Genomic DNA, 20858 nt, shown 5'->3' with positions numbered 1-20858 from the left:
TTCCGGGCCTCTTGAAAGGAGGCTTCCGGGCCTCTTGAAAACAGGCTTCCGGGCCTCATGAAAAATTCAATCCAAATCCAATCCAAATCCAATCCAAATCCAATCCAAATGCAATCCAAATCCAATCCAAATCCAATCCAAATCCAATCCAAATCCAATCCAAATCCAATCCAAATCCAATCCAAATCCAATCCAAATCCAATCCAAATCCAATCCAAATCAATCCAAACCAATCCAAACCAATCCAAACCAATCCAAACCAATCCAAACCAACCAAACCAATCCAAATCCAATCCAAATCCAATCCAAATCCAATCCAAATCCAATCCAAATCCAATCCAAATCCAATCCAAATCCAATCCAAATCCAATCCAAATCCAATCCAAATCCAATCCAAATCCAATCCAAATCCAATCCTCCTTTCAAGAGGCCTGGAAGCCTCCTTTCAAGAGGCCTGGAAGCCTCCTTTCAAGAGGCCTGGAAGCCTCCTTTCAAGAGGCCTGGAAGCCTCCTTTCAAGAGGCCTGGAAGCCTCCTTTCAAGAGGCCTGGAAGCCTCCTTTCAAGAGGCCTGGAAGCCTCCTTTCAAGAGGCCTGGAAGCCTCCTTTCAAGAGGCCTGGAAGCCTCCTTCAAGAGGCCTGGAAGCCTCCTTTCAAGAGGCCTGGACCCCGCCTTCAAAGAGGCCTTAACCCCCCCTCCAAGGGGCCTGAAAGCCTCCTTCAAGAGGCCTGGAAGCCTCCTTTCAAGAGGCCTGGAAGCCTCCTTTCAAGAGGCCTGGAAGCCTCCTTTCAAGAGGCCTGGAAGCCTCCTTCAAGGGGCCGGGAAGCCTCCTTTCAAGAGGCCTGGAAGCCTCCTTTCAAGAGGCCTGGAAGCCTCCTTTCAAGAAGCCTGGAAGCCTCCTTCAAGAGGCCTGGAAGCCTCCTTTCAAGAGGCCTGGAAGCCTCCTTTCAAGAGGCCTGGAAGCCTCCTTTCAAGAGGGCTGGAAGCCTCCTTTCAAGAGGCCTGGAAGCCTCCTTTCAAGAGGCCCGGAAGCCTCCTTTCAAGAGGCCCGGAAGCCTCCTTTCAAGAGGCCTGGAAGCCTCCTTTCAAGAGGCCTGCAAGCCTCCTTTCAAGAGGCCTGCAAGCCTCCTTTCAAGAGGCCTGGAAGCCTCCTTTCAAGAGGCCTGGAAGCCTCCTTTCAAGAGGCCTGGAAGCCTCCTTTCAAGAGGCCTGGAAGCCTCCTTTCAAGAGGCCTGGAAGCCTCCTTTCAAGAGGCCTGGAAGCCTCCTTCCTTCAAGACTCCTGGCAGCCTATTTTCAAGAGGCCTGGAAGCCTCCTTTCAAGAGGCCTGGAAGCCTCCTTCAAGAGGCCTGGAAGCCTCCTTTCAAGAGGCCTGGAAGCCTCCTTTCAAGAGGGCCTGGAAGCCTCCTTTCAAGAGGCCTGGAAGCCTCCTTTCAAGAGGCCTGGAAGCCTCCTTTCAAGAGGCCTGGAAGCCTCCTTTCAAGAGGCCTGGAAGCCTCCTTTCAAGAGGCCTGGAAGCCTCCTTTCAAGAGGCCTGGAAGCCTCCTTTCAAGAGGCCTGGAAGCCTACTTTCAAGAGGCCTGGAAGCCTCCTTTCAAGAGGCCTGGAAGCCTCCTTTCAAGAGTCCTGGAAGGCTCCTTTCAAGAGGCCTGGAAGCCTTCTTCAAGATGCCCGGAAGCCTCCTTTCAAGAGGCCTGGAAGCCTCCTTTCAAGAGGCCTGGAAGCCTCCTCCTTTCAAGAGGCCTGGAAGCCTCCTCCTTTCAAGAGGCCTGGAAGCCTCCTTTCAAGAGGCCTGGAAGCCTCCTTTCAAGAGGCCTGGAAGCCTCCTTTCAAGAGGCCTGGAAGCCTCCTTTCAAGAGGCCTGGAAGCCTCCTTTCAAGAGGCCTGGAAGCCTCCTTTCAAGAGGCCTGGAAGCCTCCTTTCAAGAGGCCTGGAAGCCTCCTTTCAAGAGGCCTGGAAGCCTCCTTTCAAGAGGCCTGGAAGCCTCCTTTCAAGAGGCCTGGAAGCCTCCTTTCAAGAGGCCTGGAAGCCTACTTTCAAGAGGCCTGGAAGCCTACTTTCAAGAGGCCTGGAAGCCTCCTTTCAAGAGGCCTGGAAGCCTCCTTTCAAGAGTCCTGGAAGGCTCCTTTCAAGAGGCCTGGAAGCCTCCTTTCAAGAGGCCTGGAAGCCTCCTTTCAAGAGGCCTGGAAGCCTCCTTTCAAGAGGCCTGGAAGCCTCCTTTCAAGAGGCCTGGAAGCCTCCTTTCAAGAGGCCTGGAAGCCTCCTTTCAAGAGGCCTGGAAGCCTCCTTTCAAGAGGCCTGGAAGCCTCCTTTCAAGAGGCCTGGAACCATCTTTTCAAGAGGCCTGGAAGCCTCCTTTCAAGAGGCCTAGAAGCCTCCTTTCAAGAGGCCTGGAAGCCTCCTTTCAAGAGGCCTGGAAGCCTCCTTTCAAGAGGCCTGGAAGCCTCCTTTCAAGAGGCCTGGAAGCCTCCTTTCAAGAGGCCTGGAAGCCTCCTTTCAAGAAGCCTGGAAGCCTCCTTCAAGAGGCCTGGAAGCCTTCTTTCAAGAGGCCTGGAAGCCTCCTTTCAAGAGGCCTGGAAGCCTCCTTTCAAGAGGCCTGGAAGCCTACCTTCAAGAGGCCTGGAAGCCTCCTTTCAAGAGGCCTGGAAGCCTCCTTTCAAGAGGCCTGGAAGCCTCCTTTCAAGAGGCCTGGAAGCCTCCTTTCAAGAGGCCTGGAAGCCTCCTTTCAAGAGGCCTGGAAGCCTCCTTTCAAGAGGCCTGGAAGCCTCCTTTCAAGAGGCCTGGAAGCCTCCTTTCAAGAGGCCTGGAAGCCTCCTTTCAAGAGGCCTGGAAGCCTTCTTTCAAGAGGCCTGGAAGCCTCCTTTCAAGAGGCCTGGAGGCCTCCTTTCAAGAGGCCTGGAGGCCTCCTTTCAAGAGGCCTGGAGGCCTCCTTTCAAGAGGCCTGGAAGCCTCCTTTCAAGGGCCTGGGGAGCCTCCTTTCAAGAGGCCCTGGAAGGCTCCCTTCAAGAGGCCTGGAAGCCCCCTTTCAAGAGGCCTGGAAGCCTCCTTTCAAGAGGCATGGAAGCCTCCTTTCAAGAGGCCTGAAAGCCTCTTGAGCCTCCTTTCAAGAGGCCTGAAAGCCTCCTTTCAAGAGGCCTGAAAGCCTCCTTTCAAGCGGCCTGAAAGCCTCCTTTCAAGAGGCCTGAAAGCCCCCCTTCAAGAGGCCTGAAAGCCTCCTTTCAAGAGGCCTGAAAGCCTCCTTTCAAGAGGCCTGAAAGCCTCCTTTCAAGAGGCCTGGAAGCCTCCTTTCAAGAGGCCTGGAAGCCTCCTTTCAAGAGGCCTGGAAGCCTCCTTCAAGAGGCCTGGAAGCCTCCTTTCAAGAGGCCTGGAAGCCTCCTTTCAAGAGGCCTGGAAGCCTCCTTTCAAGAGGCCTGGAAGCCTCCTTTCAAGAGGCCTGGAAGCCTCCTTCAAGAGGCCTGGAAGCCTCCTTTCAAGAGGCCTGGAAGCCTCCTTTCAAGAGGCCTGAAGCCTCCTTTCAAGAGGGCCTGGAAGCCTCCTTTCAAGAGGCCTGGAAGCCTCCTTCAAGAGGCCTGGAAGCCTCCTTTCAAGAGGCCTGGAAGCCTCCTTTCAAGAGGCCTGGAAGCCTCCTTCAAGAGGCCTGGAAGCCTCCTTCAAGAGGCCTGGAAGCCTCCTTTTAAGAGGCCTGAAAGCCTCATTTTAAGAGGCCTGGAAGCCTCCTTTCAAGAGGCCCAAGCCTCCTTTCAAGAGGCCTGGAAGCCTCCTTTCAAGAGGCCTGGAAGCCTCCTTCAAGAGGCCTGGAAGCCTCCTTTCAAGAGGCCTGGAAGCCTCCTTTCAAGAGGCCTGGAAGCCTCCTTCAAGAGGCCCTGGAAGCCTCCTTCAAGAGGCCTGGAAGCCTCCTTTCAAGAGGCCTGGAAGCCTCCTTTCAAGAGGCCTGGAAGCCTCCTTTCAAGAGGCCTGGAAGCCTCCTTTCAAGAGGCCTCGCAGCCTCCTTTCAAGAGGCCTGGAAGCCTCCTTTCAAGAGGCCCAAGCCTCCTTCAAGAGGCCTGGAAGCCTCCTTTCAAGAGGCCTGGAAGCCTCCTTTCAAGAGGCCTGGAAGCCTCCTTTCAAGAGGCCCAGCCTCCTTTCAAGAGGCCTGGAAGCCTCCTTTCAAGAGGGCCTGGAAGCCTCCTTTCAAGAGGCCTGGAAGCCTCCTTCAAGAGGCCTGGAAGCCTCCTTCAAGAGGCCTGGAAGCCTCCTTTCAAGAGGCCTGGAAGCCTCCTTTCAAGAGGCCTGGAAGCCTCCTTTCGAGCGGCCTGGAAGACGCCTTTCAAGCGGCCTGGAAGCCTCCTTCAAGAGGCCTGGAAGCCTCCTTTCAAGAGGCCTGGAAGCCTCCTTTCAAGAGGCATGGAAGCCTCCTTCCAAGAGGCCTGGAAGCCTCCTTCAAGAGGCCTGGAAGCCTCCTTTCAAGAGGCCTGGAAGCCTCCTTCAAGAGGCCCGGAAGCCTCCTTTCAAGAGGCCTGGAAGCCTCCTTTCAAGAGGGCCTGGAAGCTTCCGTTCTAGAGGCCTGGAAGCCTCCTTTCAAGAGGCCTGGAAGCCTCCTTTCTAGAGGCCTGGAAGCCTCCTTCAAGAGGCCTGGAAGCCTCCTTTCAAGAGGCCCTGGAAGCCTCCTTTCAAGAGGCCTGGAAGCCTCCTTTCAAGAGGCCCTGGAAGCCTCCTTTCAAGAGGCCTGGAAGCCTCCTTCAAGAGGCCTGGAAGCCTCCTTTCAAGAGGCCCTGGAAGCCTCCTTTCAAGAGGCCTGGAAGCCTCCTTTCAAGAGGCCTGGAAGCCTCCTTTCAAGAGGCCTGGAAGCCTCCTTCAAGAGGCCTGGAAGCCTCCTTTCAAGAGGCCTGGAAGCCTCCTTTCAAGAGGCCTGGAAGCCTCCTTCAAGAGGCCTGGAAGCCTCCTTTCAAGAGGCCTGGAAGCCTCCTTTCAAGAGGCCTGGAAGCCTCCTTTCAAGAGGCCTGGAGGCCTCCTTTCAAGAGGCCTGGAGGCCCCCTTTCAAGAGGCCTGGAGGCCCCCTTTCAAGAGGGCCTGGAGGCCTCCTTCAAGAGGCCTGGAAGCCTCCTTTCAAGAGGCCTGGAAGCCTCCTTTCAAGAGCCTTGGAAGCCTTCTTTCAAGAGCCCTGGAAGCCTCCTTTCAAGAGGCCTGGCAGCCTCCTTTCAAGAGGCCTGGCAGCCTCCTTTCAAGAGGCCTGGAAGCCTCTTTCAAAGAGGCCTGGAAGCCTCCTTTCAAGAGGGCCTGGAAGCCTCCTTTCAAGAGGCCTGGAAGCCTCCTTCAAGAGGCCTGGAAGCCTCCTTTCAAGAGGCCTGGAAGCCTCCTTTCAAGAGGCCTGGAAGCCTCCTTTCAAGAGGCCTGGAAGCCTCCTTTCAAGAGGCCTGGAAGCCTCCTTTCAAGAGGCCTGGAAGCCTCCTTCCAAGAGGCCTGGAAGCCTCCTTTCAAGAGGCCTGGAAGCCTCCTTCAAGAGGCCTGAAGCCTCCTTTCAAGAGGCCTGGAAGCCTCCTTTCAAGAGGCCTGGAAGCCTCCTTCCAAGAGGCCTGGAAGCCTCCTTTCAAGAGGCCTGGAAGCCTCCTTTTAAGAGGCCTGGAAGCCTCCTTTTAAGAAGCCTGGAAGCCTCCTTTCAAGAGGCCTGGAAGCCTCCTTTTAAGAGGCCTGGAAGCCTCCTTTTTAGAAGCCTGGAAGCCTCCTTTCAAGAGGCCTGGAAGCCTCCTTTCAAGAGGCCTGGAAGCCTCCTTTCAAGAGGCCTGGAAGCCTCCTTTCAAGAGGCCTGGAAGCCTCCTTTCAAGAGGCCTGGAAGCCTCCTTTCAAGAGGCTCGGAAGCCTCCTTTCAAGAGGCTCGGAAGCCTCCTCTCAAGAGGCTCGGAAGCCTCCTTTCAAGAAAAACTTCTTTCCAAAAGCTCGTAATTATGAAAATTTCAAGCAACTTTATGAAGAGTCATATATCCCGTTAATTTTCAGTTTCATTTTTCATATATCTAATGAGTTACAATTATTTCCATTTACAGCAAAAAACAAAGGGGATCGTCAGTTGTTGCAAAAGTGCAAAGGGGTACCTCCCAAGAAGATGTTGAGAACTCATGCTCTAAAATATCCTTCAAAAGTTCTTCCAGGAATTTCTGCCAGAATCTTCTTTGGAAATTCCACTAATAATTTCTTCGAAAATTCTTCATGGAGCTGCTATTGATATTCCCTCAGACTTATGGACTTTCTTCAGGAATTGACTCAGAAACTCTTCCCTGAATCGTTCGAGAACTTCCTCTTCAAATCGACTCAAACAAGATTCCTACCAGTGACGTTATGAAAGAGCGCGTAACATGTTGCTTTTTTTCAATCACGCCTTCATTGAAATTTGATCAAATTTCTTCAAGTTCCAATCGTTAACATCAAGGCCAGTAGAATCTGTGTCAAAAGGTCGAAGGTCATAAGGTCGAAGGAGAAAAGGTCGAAAGGACAAAAGGTCGAAAGGACAAAAGGTCGAAAGTACAAAAGGTCGAAAAGACATAAGGTCGAAAGGACAAAAAGTCGAAAGGACAAAAGGTCAAAAGGACGAAAGGTTGAAGGGACAAAAGGTCGAAAGAAAAAAATGTCGAAAGGACAAAATGTTGAAAGGACGAAAGGCCGAAAGGATAAAAGGTCGAAAGGATAAAATGTCGAAAGAACAAAAGTTCGAAATAATAAAAGATAGAAAGGACAAAAGGTCGAAAAGACAAAAAGTCGAAAGGACAAAAGGTCAAAAGGACAAAAGGTCGAAGGGACAAAACGTCGAAAGAAAAAATGTCTAAAGGACAAAATGTTGAAAGGACGAAAGGCCGAAAGGATAAAGGTCGAAAGGACAAAAGGTCGAAAGAAAAAAAGGTCGAAAGGACAAAAGGTCGAAGAAATAAAAAGTCGAAAACAAAAGGTCGAAAGGATAAAATGTAGAAAGGACAAAATGACGAAAAGACAAAAGGTCGAAAGTCAAAAAATTTAAAGGACAAAAGGTCGAAATGACAAAAGGTCAAAGTGACAAAAGGTCGAAGGAAAAGAGCGTCGAAAAAATATCTGACGGTTGAATGAAAAACAGGTCAAAAAATCAATTTTGAAATCTGAACAAATAAAATTTAAAAAAAAATACATGAGGGAGCGTCATAAATTAGAGGGGGAAAGGGGGCTGAGCGAAATGTGACGATGCATAATTTTTTTTTAGATGTTTCTTACCAGAAGTGAGACATAGGGGGGAGGGAGGGTTGAAAATTCCCAATGTTTGCGTTACGTAATTAATGGATCTTCCTTAACGCAAATTTTGGTAATTCAATACCTCTCCCAACTTTACTGCGTATATTCGTTTATTGTTACTTAATTTGGTGAACAAAAGCTTTGAGCACATAAAAATAAAATTAAATTTGAAGATGGTATGTTAAGCTGAAATGATATATTTTGAATTATTATTTTGATGAAAATGATTGAAGAACTATTTTCAGAAATTACAATTAAAGTTAATAAAGCCTTGCAATACTTTGATAAAAATATTGATTTGACAATACACCTCTAGAGAATTCCCCCTGTTTTAACAAAAGGAAAATTCTAAAATGAAATGTTTTCAAATGTTCTTGGTATTTCATATGTGGTATAAAAATGCGAAACTCGTAAGAAAAGGTTACGAAAAAAAGAAGGAAAAGAATCAACAACGAAAATAAGGTTAAACACAATCAAATATTATTGGGTGAAACTCGAATGACAAGCCTTTGATTAAAAGAAGGAAAAATTCATCAATAAAATATAATCAGGTGAAACACAAATAAATATAAATATGCAAGTCTCGAAAGAACGGCCTATGACTAAAATAAGGAAAAAATCAACAATGAAATATCATCAGGTAAAACATAAATGTGCAAAAGAATGGTTGCTTAACACTCGACGTTTTGCCTAATTTTTTCGACCTTCGACCTTTCGACCTTCGAGTTTTTGATCTTCGACTTTTTGGCTTTCGACCTTTTGTCCAACAATCGCAATTTCTATCTTTTGTTCTTTCGACCTTTTGTCCTATGACCTTTTTTCTTTTGAACTTTTGTCCTTCGACGTTTTTACTTTTGACCTGTTGTCCTTGACCTTTTGACTAAGATTTTTTGTTTTACCTTTTGTCCCTTGGATCTTTTGACCATTCGACCTATCCACAAATGGGACCTTTAAGTGGTCTTATTGTGTAGGGGTTATCACGCCTATCTAGAGAGTAAGAGGTTGAGAGTTCGAGTACCTCCAAGACACGTGGATTTTTTTTCAAAAATTTCATATTTATTTGTCTGTTTCGAAACATGTGCTGTGCATATACGTAGTCAAGATATTTAACAAAAAAATAAAAGACTTTCGTACGGCCGAGTTGCCGAATAATATGTAATTAATTGTGAAAATGGGAGCTAAGATGTAAATTGTCCCTTATGTGTCAATTATCTCACTCAATACGAAACTTAGAGTTGAAAATACAGGAAGAAGATAGAATAAAAAGTGCATCAATGCCTCCGAAAGAATTCTTTTTATATTCCTTGGTATTTAACGTGGTTATTATTGTTCTCTGTTGTTTGGAAGTTGTGAGGAAAAATATTTAACAATAGATCGGAACAGCCTACCAGCGCATCTTATAATATTGTATAAATTCTTATACAAAAAATGCAAACTGCTCAAACAGATATTGCCCTGGCACCACACATGTTCCACATAGGTTACTAAAACTCAGATGTGACTAGATTCAGTCACAATCAAGTTGCTGCAACCATTTACGTCAGACTTGTGCTGCCTGGGTGTGTCAACCGAATTACTGCATCCCTGATCTGTTTAAGTAACTTCTTTTGGTTTTCTCGGTGTCGTGAAAACTCGCATTTGGTATTTTACGTTTTAACCTACTTTCTGTTTTCGGCCCTCCTTAGAGATATTTCACATTGCTACCAAGCTCATGCAATCAGCGAGCCATAATAATGACTGGAAAAAGTAGGCTGAAACGTAAAATATCAAACGAGAGAGTTGAAGCTTATATTCGCTTATTGGGTGAAGTTATGAAAACTTGATATTTTTCCTTTTTTGGGATGAGACATTTAACAAACTGTGCAAGGCAAAGTGCCTACATGACATAAACCTATACTAAGCATCAGGTGCCTACACGCATTGTCTATACTTAACAGAAAATGCGAACTATACTGGCCCAGGAAACAAAAAGTTGTCGAATTCCACGAGGCACCCCCCAGGATTGTGTCTTTGGGTGAGAAAATCAATCTCTTAAAATTTCAGCTCAATTGCATATTGACCATAAGCTGGCGCACTTGGTTTGAAGTTTGTATGGGGATTTCAGCTAAAATATATAAAAAAATACACCTCCGTCACTCATTCGATCTGGAAATTGGTTCTGATTGCTCGATTGAGCTCCGAATTGCAAAAAGGGCAGTTGGTATGCTACAGAACAATTTCACAGAATATTGTATGATAATTGAATGAACTTTTATATAATTTTCGACTGATTCGAATCGATCAATAAATCCAAAAACACAAAATCTAGCTCCTAATAAATCAGCCGAAAGCTAAGTAAAAGTTCATTTAATCATCGTACAATTTTCTGTGAAATTGTTCTGGACGTTGACTTCAATCTAATATTTCAGCATTATGTACCGGAGTTAAATAGATTTTCATATGCTGTGGTAATCATATGCAGAAACTATCATAAACAAGCAACCGTTTCAACCGTTAATCATATCCTAATTCAGCGAAAATAATATTATTATGGAACGATCAGACGCATACGTTCTCTTGCATAAATTTCAAAACTATCCCAGGAAAACATTGTCATACATCAACGAATCATCTATCGAGATTGATCACCTGGTATGAGGTCAATTGTTTGCAAAGGAAATAGGCAGTACAAGCTTCTGCCAAACACCAACCACACCACCACACCAAGGAGATCAAAGCGTCATCGTGTAGGTTGGTCCCGCTCACATAACACATCATGTTTTGATTTATTTTCGCATACTCGCGAAAGCAGATGATTCACTATGGGATAGCTTTCTAAATAAGTTATTGTGGGTTTTAGATTATGGATTTTTTGTGTGATAAGTTTGATTATTCTTAATATTCTAATTTGGATGAGTCTTCTCCCAACTATGGAGTCGTCTTCTTCATAATTCAAGCAGCATATTTCAATCAATTTAATCCTGATTGACAACTTAATAACTAATTTGGAATTGACGAGTATGAATTTGAATCATTTCTATACTTCATTTTTCGTTCAGTGGAAAATCATTTGCATTATCGCAAATACACGCTCCCCCAGACCTAAGCCAACCATACCAACGGTGACAGAATCGCAGTCGCCAAACGATGGAATCGCGTCGCGTGTGTTTGGGGGAACCTTTAATTTGAAACTTTTTTTTAGTGAGATCAAACGGTTATTAAGAATTAATTTATGCCAAATGATTATTTTTGTTTAATAATAACAGTCGTCATCATGGTTGTATGAATCTTTTTGGAATGAATTCTGTGTTAAGTATCTCCGTAATCGTGATGTAACCAATTATGCTGCGATTTATTTGTGTAATGTTCAACGTATTTCGTCTCTTGAGAATACTCCCGTAATAAGAAATTACTGTAAACATATATGATTTGTTAGCCCATTGTGTGAATTAAAACACTACCTAATTCCTGGCCGATATTTTGTCCGGCCCTTCCGGGCAATGATCCCATCGTGCGGCCTCGTCCCGCGACACGTGGGCGATCTCACTGTCAACAAACGGAAAACTGCGTGGTCCACCGCGGTACGCAGTGTCAATGTTTTCGTCGCTGCTTTCACTGGCTATTATCGAAGTATTCCAATTATGTCCGTCGTCGAGGTCGAGCCTGTCCACGACGCGATGCGGGAGTGACCCACCCGATTGGATCAATCTAATTAAAATTCCGATCCGTCGTTGCTGTCGTCGCGGTCACACCGTCGTCGTCGTTAGGCTCCAACTGCAACTGCCTATGCATGCACAATCACTACTATCACTGCCGGTCACAGGCACGCGGGCACGGTCGTCGGTACCGTTGGGTACTAGCCGCTGGCTGGCATGTGCGATACGACGGCGGCGCGCGGTTCTCGTATCGTTCGCGTCACGGTTAACAGATCGACTGACCGCACTCGCGACTCTTGACTCTTGGGTGGACCGCGCGCACTGCTGCTGGCCTGCTGCTGCTCCGACGAGATGGAGACGGATGGTGCGTAGTAGCGATTTTGGTGGGCGCGTAGGAAAAACACTCTCGTGGTGATCGGTGAGAAGATTTCTATGGGAGAGATTCACTACAGCTCTGCCGGCGCGATGATGGGTGAAAAGCTGCTCACGCAGCGATGTTGATGCTTCGATGTGGAGCAAGTTTTCGTTGATTTGAGGAAAATATTTTGCTCTCTTCTAACGACCCTATTTTTAACGTTTTGCGTCACTGAAGGAGAAGGTGGTGTAAAATACACCAATTTGAACATTAAGTTTGAAGTATAACAAAGGGTCACCCACAATCAGAGAATCTATTTACCTACTTACTTTTACTTCGCATTTATATTACGACGACTTTTCTTAGATGAACCATCATACCTATAAGCGTTATATACGAATAGTGCGGAAAGATGCATTGCATTTGTGTGTCAAAAAATGTTTTTTTTTTCTTGTACTGTGATTCAATGAAAAAACGTAAAGCAGTACACTGCATGAATGGATATATAATATTTGGTGTTTGGTCAGGCGGTGTTTGGTAACAGAGTCCTCATAGTTAATATCGAGGAAATACGGTTACCCATTCATTTTCGATTTAATGACAATAATGACATCTAATCTCTTTATTGATTAATGAATTCTAACTATAATCATTAATATTTCCGAGGATATTCAATAATATTACCGCTGATATGTAACTTAATTTTCGATGGTTCATCTGTTCATCCCTGGAATATCTACGGGTTCATTTTATTCTGCCGCAACTTCACATTTTTCGTTATCCATTTTATTATGTCTAAATATACACAACAGATTCAGATTTCAACCCATACCTAGGTTGATAGTCCCAAAAAATAGTATGCGTGTTGTTACGTTTAAGTTGTCAGCAGTAATCTTTTTGAGAATCACAATGAACGAGTACACTGAAATTGGGATGCGGATAACGCATCAACCGTCACTTCAAATGCACCTCAGCGAAAAAGCCCATTCGTGAAGCGGCGCGTCAAACGTCAAAATAATCCGTTCCCACACACCACAACAACCGGGGGAAAGAAACCAACTCTTTTCCGGTTTCATTTTGGTCGGCATTGAAAGCGACGATCGGCAGCGATAGACAACAACTTTGCCGTTGTCGCGAGAAAAAAAAAAGTGCCGTGCGTGATTGACAGTGCGCCGTGAATAAAAGTATCTACGCGGGTGATAACCATTTCCCTAAACGGAAAAGATCTGCCTGATTTCTCCGGGTTTGGCGCTTGGCATCAAAACGCCAAATTAACCTCGCCACGAACGACTGCACCTGCGGAGGAAAGGCACGTGTGAGATTGTGAATCGTTCTCTACCACTCGCAATCGAGGCAAAAATCTGGGTGCGATCGGATCTCGCAGGCGAAGGCGGAAGTTTGGACAGTCAGCACTCAAAAAGCACAATACTCGAGGTGGTTCAACATCGACGCACGCTACAGTTCCGAAAAATTGCCGGAGAACAACACCAAAGGGCGATTCCGGATGGCAATTCGTTTCAGTACTGGAGCTTGACAAACATCAGCTGTTGCAGAAAACGGCTCGAAGACGAATCGCGTGAAATTGAAGGATTGTTTCGATTGACGGAGGCGACTAACGGATCTGCAGAATCCAGGCAGCGCAGAAAAATCCCCACGGACTGGGGTTTTTATGCTGGATTTTGTTATTCGTGCCGGATCGAATTCGTCCGCCGTCGGCGCGCGATCGTTGCTGTTTGGCTGGAGGAAAGAGGCGTGCTAGCCTCGGCGAGGGCATCGTAGCTATCGGTGGGGACCAGCTTCGAAACCGTCGAGTGGTGTGCACTGGTGCAAGTTTGGTGACTGTGGTGTGTGGAGACATCGTCATCTTCGAAGAGAGCATCGACTGCTTCGGAGGGACCCCATCCAGCAACCCGGTTGTACTGGACGGCCAGAGGGGTCTCCAGCAGAGGAGTATCGTCGGTGCGAACATCGAGAGTGGCAGGCGAGACTCGCGGCGGCGAGATGATCGCAGCACAGGCGTAACGTAGGGGGACGCCCCGTTAGGTGGTACCGTGAGTACTGAACAAATTAGTTTGTAAGATGGAAGAAGTAGAGAAGAGGAAGTAAGACGAAGAGAGTAAGATGGAAGATGTAGAGAAGAGGAAGTAAGACAAAGAGAGTAGGGATGAGAAGGCAGTGAGAGGAAGATTAGGGCAAATGCCCCAAATATATGTATTGATTTGAGATTTGTGGCTTTATTTGTCTTGTTGGTGCTTTAGCCCTCCAGTTTTGTTTGCTTTGTGTCCGCTTTGGTAGTTCTGCTCTACCCGCTACCGGAAGCTCGCTTGGAGAGTAAATACGCACTATGCATAATTGTTATACTTCATCACTGAACCTTTCAAGTCACCGGGTGGAGATGAAATTTTCCTGTACTACTGCAAAAGTTTAAGACAATTTTAATACCTATCCTTACAAAGCTGTTTCAACCAAGCTTATCGTTAAGCTATATTCCTTCAGTTTGGCGACAAGTGCGGGTGACATTTATCCCCAAGGCAAATAAAAAGGATAAAACGTCACCAAAATCCTTTAGGCTGATAAGCTTGTACTCCGTTCTGCTGAAAACAATGGAAAAAATAATAGATGAACATATCAAGTCATCATATTTAACCCAAAAACCGTTAAGCAAATACCAATTCGCTTATCAGGAAGGTAAATCACCAGTAGCCGCCTTGCATGCAGTTGTTACAAAATTAGAAAAAAAATTTTAAGCATAACAAATTTCCCTTGCTGCTTTTTTAGATATAGAGGGAGCTTTAGACAACATTTCTCATTACTCCATAAAAAGGCAATGCCGAATTGTGGTATGGTAAGCTGGGAAGACTAGTTTGAGCATCACCACGTGTCTGTCTGCCTAAATAGATTGTTCTCATGTTTCTTTTCAAGAGGATGTAACAAGAGGCAACTCTCACCTAAGTGTTCGAACAATCAAAGGGTGCCTACAATGAGGGGTATTTTCACCTTTACTGTGGTCCTTAATAGTAGATGATCTATTCAAATACCTGATAGCCCAGCGCTTCGAAGTAATTGGTTTCGCTGACGATATTGTATTATTATACGAGCCAAATATAATGACATTATAGCCATCAGAATGCAGACTGCTTTAAACTGTGTCTCCACGAGGTGCAATAGAGAAGGATTGAGTGTAAATCCTTCCAAAACCACTATTGTGCCATTTACACGTAGGAGAAAATTCTCACTAAACAACATGATATTGAAGGTACACGTTTGAAACTTTAAAATACAGTCAAATACCTTGGCGTAGTTGTTGATAGCATTTAGAACACGCTATTAGTAAAGTGACAAATGCTCTATGAATTAGTAGACGAACTTTTGGAAGGCAATGGTGGCTTAAGCCGAAAATGATCCATTGGATATAGTCAGCGATAGTAAAACCAAGAATTACCTATGGTTCGTTGGTCTGGTGGCCAAAGACGAAAGAGAAAAGTGCTCAGATGAAGCTCGAAAAATTTGTCGAGGCGAGGCAGCCCAGGGCTGAAAGTCTCGCTAATGAGCATGAGCATTATGACTGCACAATTCGTAGTTGCTACTCCGTGATTGACGGAACTTGCGGAATTGTACAGAGAACACAATGAATGGGATTTGGGATTAGCTACCCATTCTCAATGTACACGTTTCGGGAGCTCAAATATCTAAAGTCAATAACGGCGCCGGCCACGTCCTTACGGTCATATAGGAAGGGAAGGATTGTTAGTCCGACTCTCGTTGCTACTAGACACCGAGAACACCTCTGCATCTCCGCGACTGTCTTGGGATAGGGTATCGTTTTAGTTACAAAGGATAATTTATCTGGATTCACTTTGGTAAGTGATGCGATCTATGAAATGGGAAATAACACTTTCGCTGTCTGAAACTTTCACTTTCTGATTTATTCACTCACCCGCGCAAAGCAGAACAAAGTTACGACGACCGGCCGATCCGCTTGCTGGAGAAACACGTCTGGACAAGAAACAAACTTTTACTTTCTGATTTATTTACTCACCCGCGCAAAGCAGAACAAACTACGGCGACCGGCCGATCGTTTTGCCTTCCGCACAAAGAAAAACTAAACTTTGACGACCGGTTGATCCGCTTACTGGAGAAACACGACCGGACAAGAAACAAACTTTTACTTTCTCCAGGGCTGAAAGTCTCGTTAATAAAGACAAAAAAAAAGCTAGAAAAACTTCAACGATTAGCGACCATCTCAATAACAAGTGCAATGAGCTGTACACCATCAAGTGCACTAAATACTTTACTGTACATGCTTCCTCTGCATCAAATTTTACAGTTAGAAGCTTTGAGGATCAGAAGTTCCGAAAACCTCTTAGGAGATAACCTGAAGGGTATTCTTAGCATTCTAAAAAAAAACTTCAGTATAAACGCCCTAGTATTAAACAATGAAGGCGCAATATATGGTTAAATAGAGGACCGAAACTTCGCTCAGGATCAATTACGTTTTATACTGACGGTTCAAAACTGAACAACTAAGTGGGAGCAGGAGTTACTGGCCCTGGGATAGACATATAAATTCCCATGGGAAAATGGCCATTCGTATTCCAAGCGGAAGTTCACGCAATTCTAGAATGTTCTGTAATATGTTTGCGTAGAAATTACAGACACTCAAATATATGCATAATGTCCGACAGCCAAGCAACTTTGAATGCTCTAGTTTGGGAATGCATTCAGTCCCTCCAAAAACTGTCTTGTCGCAAAAAGGAGGGAGAAAGATTGAAGAAGAAAGAATTCAGATTGACAAAGAAAGAAGGAAAGAAAAAGACGGATGAAGGAAGAAGAAAAAAGGAAGAAGGAAGATGAAAGAGGAAGAAGGAGGAAAGAAGAAGAAAGAACCGCCGATTGGAATTTGATTGGATTTGGATTGGATTTGGATTGGATTGGAATTGGATTGGATTTGGATTGGATTTGGATTGGATTTGGATTGGATTTGGATTGGATTTGGATTGGATTTGGATTGGATTTGGATTGGATTGGAATTGGATTGGATTTGGATTGGAATTGGATTGGAATTGGATTGGATTTGGATTGGATTTGGATTGGATTTGGATTGGATTTGAATTGGATTTTGATTGGATTTGGATTGGATTTGGATTGGATTGGATTTGGATTGGATTTGGATTGGATTTGGATTGGATTTGGATTGGATTTGGATTGGATTTGGATTGGATTTGGATTGGATTTGGATTGGATTTGGATTGGATTTGGATAGATTTGGATAGATTTGGATTGGATTTGGATTGGATTTGGATTGGATTTGGATTGGATTTGGATTGGATTTGGATTGGTTTGATTGATTTGGATTGATTTGGATTGGTTTGGATTGGTTTGGATTGGATTCGGATTGGATTTGGATTGGATTTGATTGATTTGGATTGGGTTTGGATTGATTTGGATTGGATTTGGTTTGATTTGGATTGATTTGGATTGGATTTGGATTGGATTTGGATTGATTTGGATTGGACTTGGATTGATTTGGATTGGATTTGAATTGATTTTGATTGATTTGGATTGATTTGGAATGGATTGATTTGGATTGGTTTGGATTGGATTTGGATTGGATTTGGATTGATTTGGATTGATTCGGATTGGTTTGGATTGGATTTGGATTGATTTGGATTGGATTTGGATTGGTTTGGATTGGTTTGATTGATTTGGATTGGATTTGGATTGGTTTGGATTGGATTTGGATTGGTTTGGATTGATTTGATTGATTTGGATTGATTTGGATTGGTTTGGATTGGATTTGGATTGATTTGGATTGGTTTGATTGGTTTGGATTGATTTGGATTGGATTTGGATTGAATTGGATTGATTTGGATTGGATTTGGATTGATTTGGATTGGTTTGGATTGATTTGGTTGGTTTGGATTGGATTTGGTTTGGATTTGATTGATTTGATTGGATTTGGATTGATTTGGATTGATTTGGATTGATTTGACTGGATTGGATTGATTTGGATTGATTTGGATTGGATTTGGATTGATTTGGATTGATTTGATTGGATTTGGATTGATTTGGATTGATTTGGATTGATTTGGATTGATTTGGATTGATTTGATTGATTTGGATTGATTTGGATTGATTGGATTGATTTGGATTGATTTGGATTGATTTGGATTGATTTGGATTGATTTGGATTGATTTGATTGATTTGGATTGATTTGGATTGGATTTGGATTGATTTGGATTGGATTTGGATTGGATTTGGATTTGGATTGGATTTGGATTGGATTTGGATTGGATTTGGATTGGATTTGGATTGGATTTGGATTGGATTTGGATTGGATTTGGATTGGATTTGGATCGGATTTGGATTGCGTTTATTTTTTTGATTTTTTTCCATTTTTCCGGACTTTTTTTTTAAGACGAAAGAATCTTTTGAAATTCTCTAAAAATTGTTAGAGATACTTTTTGCTGGGGACTATTTTTTTATCTCACCATATACTCAGGGTCGTTACGATTGCTCTAGGGAGAAATTGGATGGAATGGTGGAAAAGCTTCCCTTTGTCGAATAAAACCGAGAATAGCAGAACAACGAATGTAATTGCGACTGGTAGAAAGGAGTGATGGTGTGAAAGAAACGTTCCCGCTAGATGTAATTTAAGTTAACATTATGGTATATTCAACATTTTCGTTATTTATATCATTTTGTGTGGGAAAATGGAACAGTTGGGAAAATTTGGAATCAATAACTGACATACCGCGTTACATTTCCATTCCGCCGTTCGACTCTTCGGAGCTGGTGACTTGACACTTGGTTGACCGGTCCGGTCGGGATGCAGGTAGTCGGACCCTGATACAACAGCCTCCCTCGTCGTACGGGCTCATGGTGAAACCGGGTTTGTTCCTGGATTCCTCCTTCTAACGCACTTTCCCCGACGATGGAACTTTGCTTCAAGGTGTGGAACCACCTACCCGATTCGCAATCCGTAGTGAGCCGTCTTCGAGGCGGGAGACCGCAGATCCACGATAAAATAGCGTTCTTTACGGGCACGTTTTGTCCGCACGATCGGAAGAATTCGTTGGTATATCTTGCAGATGGCGTCTGACACTGGAGCAACGTTCGAGGCTTGGAATCACCGTTCCGCTTTACAATGGCGTCTTCTTGGTACTCTTTTGATGACCCGATGCGCCACCGGATAATTTTCACTCAATCGAAGGAGAAACACTGGTCTTCCGTGCACTGGCGCCGTTCAAGGACACTTTCTGATGCCGCAATGCCCGGCGGGGTTTCACCAGTGGGGTCGTTTTCCGGCGTGGTTTTTTTCCCGCTCCGATTTGCGATCGCGTTTTTCTCGGGCTGGTTGGATGTAGGAAGACTTTGGCACACACGCGGATAGAATCTCCCGGCACTTGCGATGGCGTCTTTCTCAAGCACCACGGAACACGTTTCACAATCTTCCTATCGGCTTTACAATCACCGTCGAACAAAGAACTAACTGTTCACTACAAGTATAAAAGAAATCAGACTTTAGTATCGCGCACTGGACGACTTTTGGTGATGAAAATCGTTCACCTTCTAGAGAGCTGATCTGAGGATGACAGGCGTTTTTATCCACTTCGGGCTTCGGCGGGTCGCCACTCACTCTCCGAGGGTGACGTTTGATCCTGCGTTTGATGATGACAGACATCATGGACAATGATGATGTCCGTAATGAACTGTGGCTCACATGCGTAACGGGTGTTGTCGGGAAGGTAGGGATGGGCAGGGGTGAATTCAAATTCGATTTCTTTTTGACTTTTCTTTCCTAATTACTCTACAGGTTGGTAGAATAATTTCATTGTTATTTTAAATTACTCTAGGAGCTAATCATAATATTTACAAAAGCTAAACTACAATGGAACCAATTTAGCAGGTTACAAAATCCGAGGAATTCCGCTTAAGAAATGGTCTATCTTTTGGAAAACTTTTCGACATTTCCACTCGGAATTCTTTGGAATTCCCACGGGTAAATCTTGGAAATATCCACAGAAACTTATTTGGATATTGCGTAAGAAATTCTTCAGAACATTCCGAGAAACTATTCCCAATTTCAGCGGAAGCGAATTGGAAAATTCACCAAAATTCTCACGACACATTCAACCGAAATTTTCACCTCAAATCATTTGGACTCAGGGATGCCAGACATACAGACATGTCTGTATTTATACAGACATTTTATTTTGCATACAGACATCATACAGATTACAGACATTATACAGACTTTTAATTAAAGTTACAGACTTTTACAGACATTAAGTTTTTAAAACTTTAAGCTGGAAACAGAATCCTGATGGACTTTCCAATTTAACTATTTTGGGTTTTTATTTCGTGTGAAGCGGAGCCTTTTAGGCTTCTGAACGACATCCCTTTTGGGTTCCAAACAGAATCCTTTTAGAATATCAAACGGAAAGATTCTTTGATTCCTTTCGGAAACCTAAAAATGTTGCATTCAGACAAAATTAATCCATTCTGAAGCCGTTCAAAAGCACAAAAATATGCCATTAGGGTGCCTAAAAGATATCCGATCGTACGGGTTTTCGTTTAGAATTATGTAAATATCCGAACGTAATCCTTCTGAGTTCGCTAACAGAATCCATTCGATTTTCTGAACGAAATTCTTTTGGGCTTTTGAAAGGAATCTATGGGCTTCCCAAAGAAATCCTTTTGGACTTCCAAACGGAATTGAAGGAATTCTGAACTAAATTATTCTAGAATTCCAAACGAATCTTACGAACGGAATCTTTTGGACGAAATACTTTTGGTCTTCCGAACGGAATACTTTTGGCACAAACAAACAGACATAACTCATTGAACATTCTCTCATCAAAATCATCGTCGTACAAACACCAACAACATCTGTTGATTTCGCTAAGTTGAGCAAATCACTAACCAGATGGCGGTATTGAGCAAACATGAAACTCGAGCAAACCCGATGCGCGCGCCATGAGCGTGTGATTGGCCAACTAATGAATATTTAAATAATTAAATATCTGTTTGTCTGTGCTTTTGGTCTTACGAACGGAATCTTTTGGACTTTCGATGTCGATCTGAATGGAATATTTTTCTGCTTCTGGACAAGAGATTCTGATTAGAATACTTATAGATTTCCTACGAAGCTCTAACAGGTTTCGAAAACCTAGAAAGCCGAAAAAAGCTCCGTTCAGAACATCAAAACATCACGGTTTGTAAACCCAAAACAAGGCCTTCCTCTGAGTTTCCGAACAAAATTATTTGGGATTATGGAAGGAATTCTGCTATATTTATGGACAAAATTCTTTTCCTAAATAGAATTCTTTTTTATTTCCGAACGAAACCTTGTTGGGCTGCTGGACAAAATTATGTTGGACTTTACTTTCAAAAGGATTCCTTTCAAACTTTCGAAAGGAATACTTTTGGAATTCCGAGTGGAGCCATTTGGGCTTCTGAATGCATTTTTTTCTGTTTCTGTAAAAGGAATATCCTTTTGGGATTCAGAAGCCTTAATAGATTACATTCGGATCCAAAACCGATTTTGTTCAAAAGCGCAAAAATATTTCCGTTCGGAATCCCAAAAAAGTTCAAAAGACCAAAGGTTCGCTCTGATTGTAAACCCAAAAGATGTC

General features: G+C 44.0%; 1 protein-coding gene across 1 annotated transcript in view; it reads right to left on the bottom strand.

The window, feature by feature from the left end:
* LOC134205769 (uncharacterized) overlaps positions 1-11179 on the bottom strand; it is a 259278-nt gene extending 248099 nt beyond the window's left edge. Inside the window, exon 1 of the mRNA XM_062681349.1 lies at positions 10670-11179. Within this exon, the coding sequence (XP_062537333.1) occupies positions 10670-10718 (49 nt within the window). The 5' untranslated portion in view covers positions 10719-11179. The remainder of the gene's footprint in view (positions 1-10669) is intronic.
* Positions 11180-20858: the final 9679 nt, after the last annotated feature.

The sequence above is a fragment of the Armigeres subalbatus genome, chromosome 1 (assembly GCF_024139115.2).
Source record: "Armigeres subalbatus isolate Guangzhou_Male chromosome 1, GZ_Asu_2, whole genome shotgun sequence".
NCBI classification, from domain to species: Eukaryota; Metazoa; Arthropoda; class Insecta; order Diptera; family Culicidae; genus Armigeres; species Armigeres subalbatus.
Note: the sequence above shows the minus strand (reverse complement) of the source record. Positions and strands in the feature narration are given on the sequence as shown.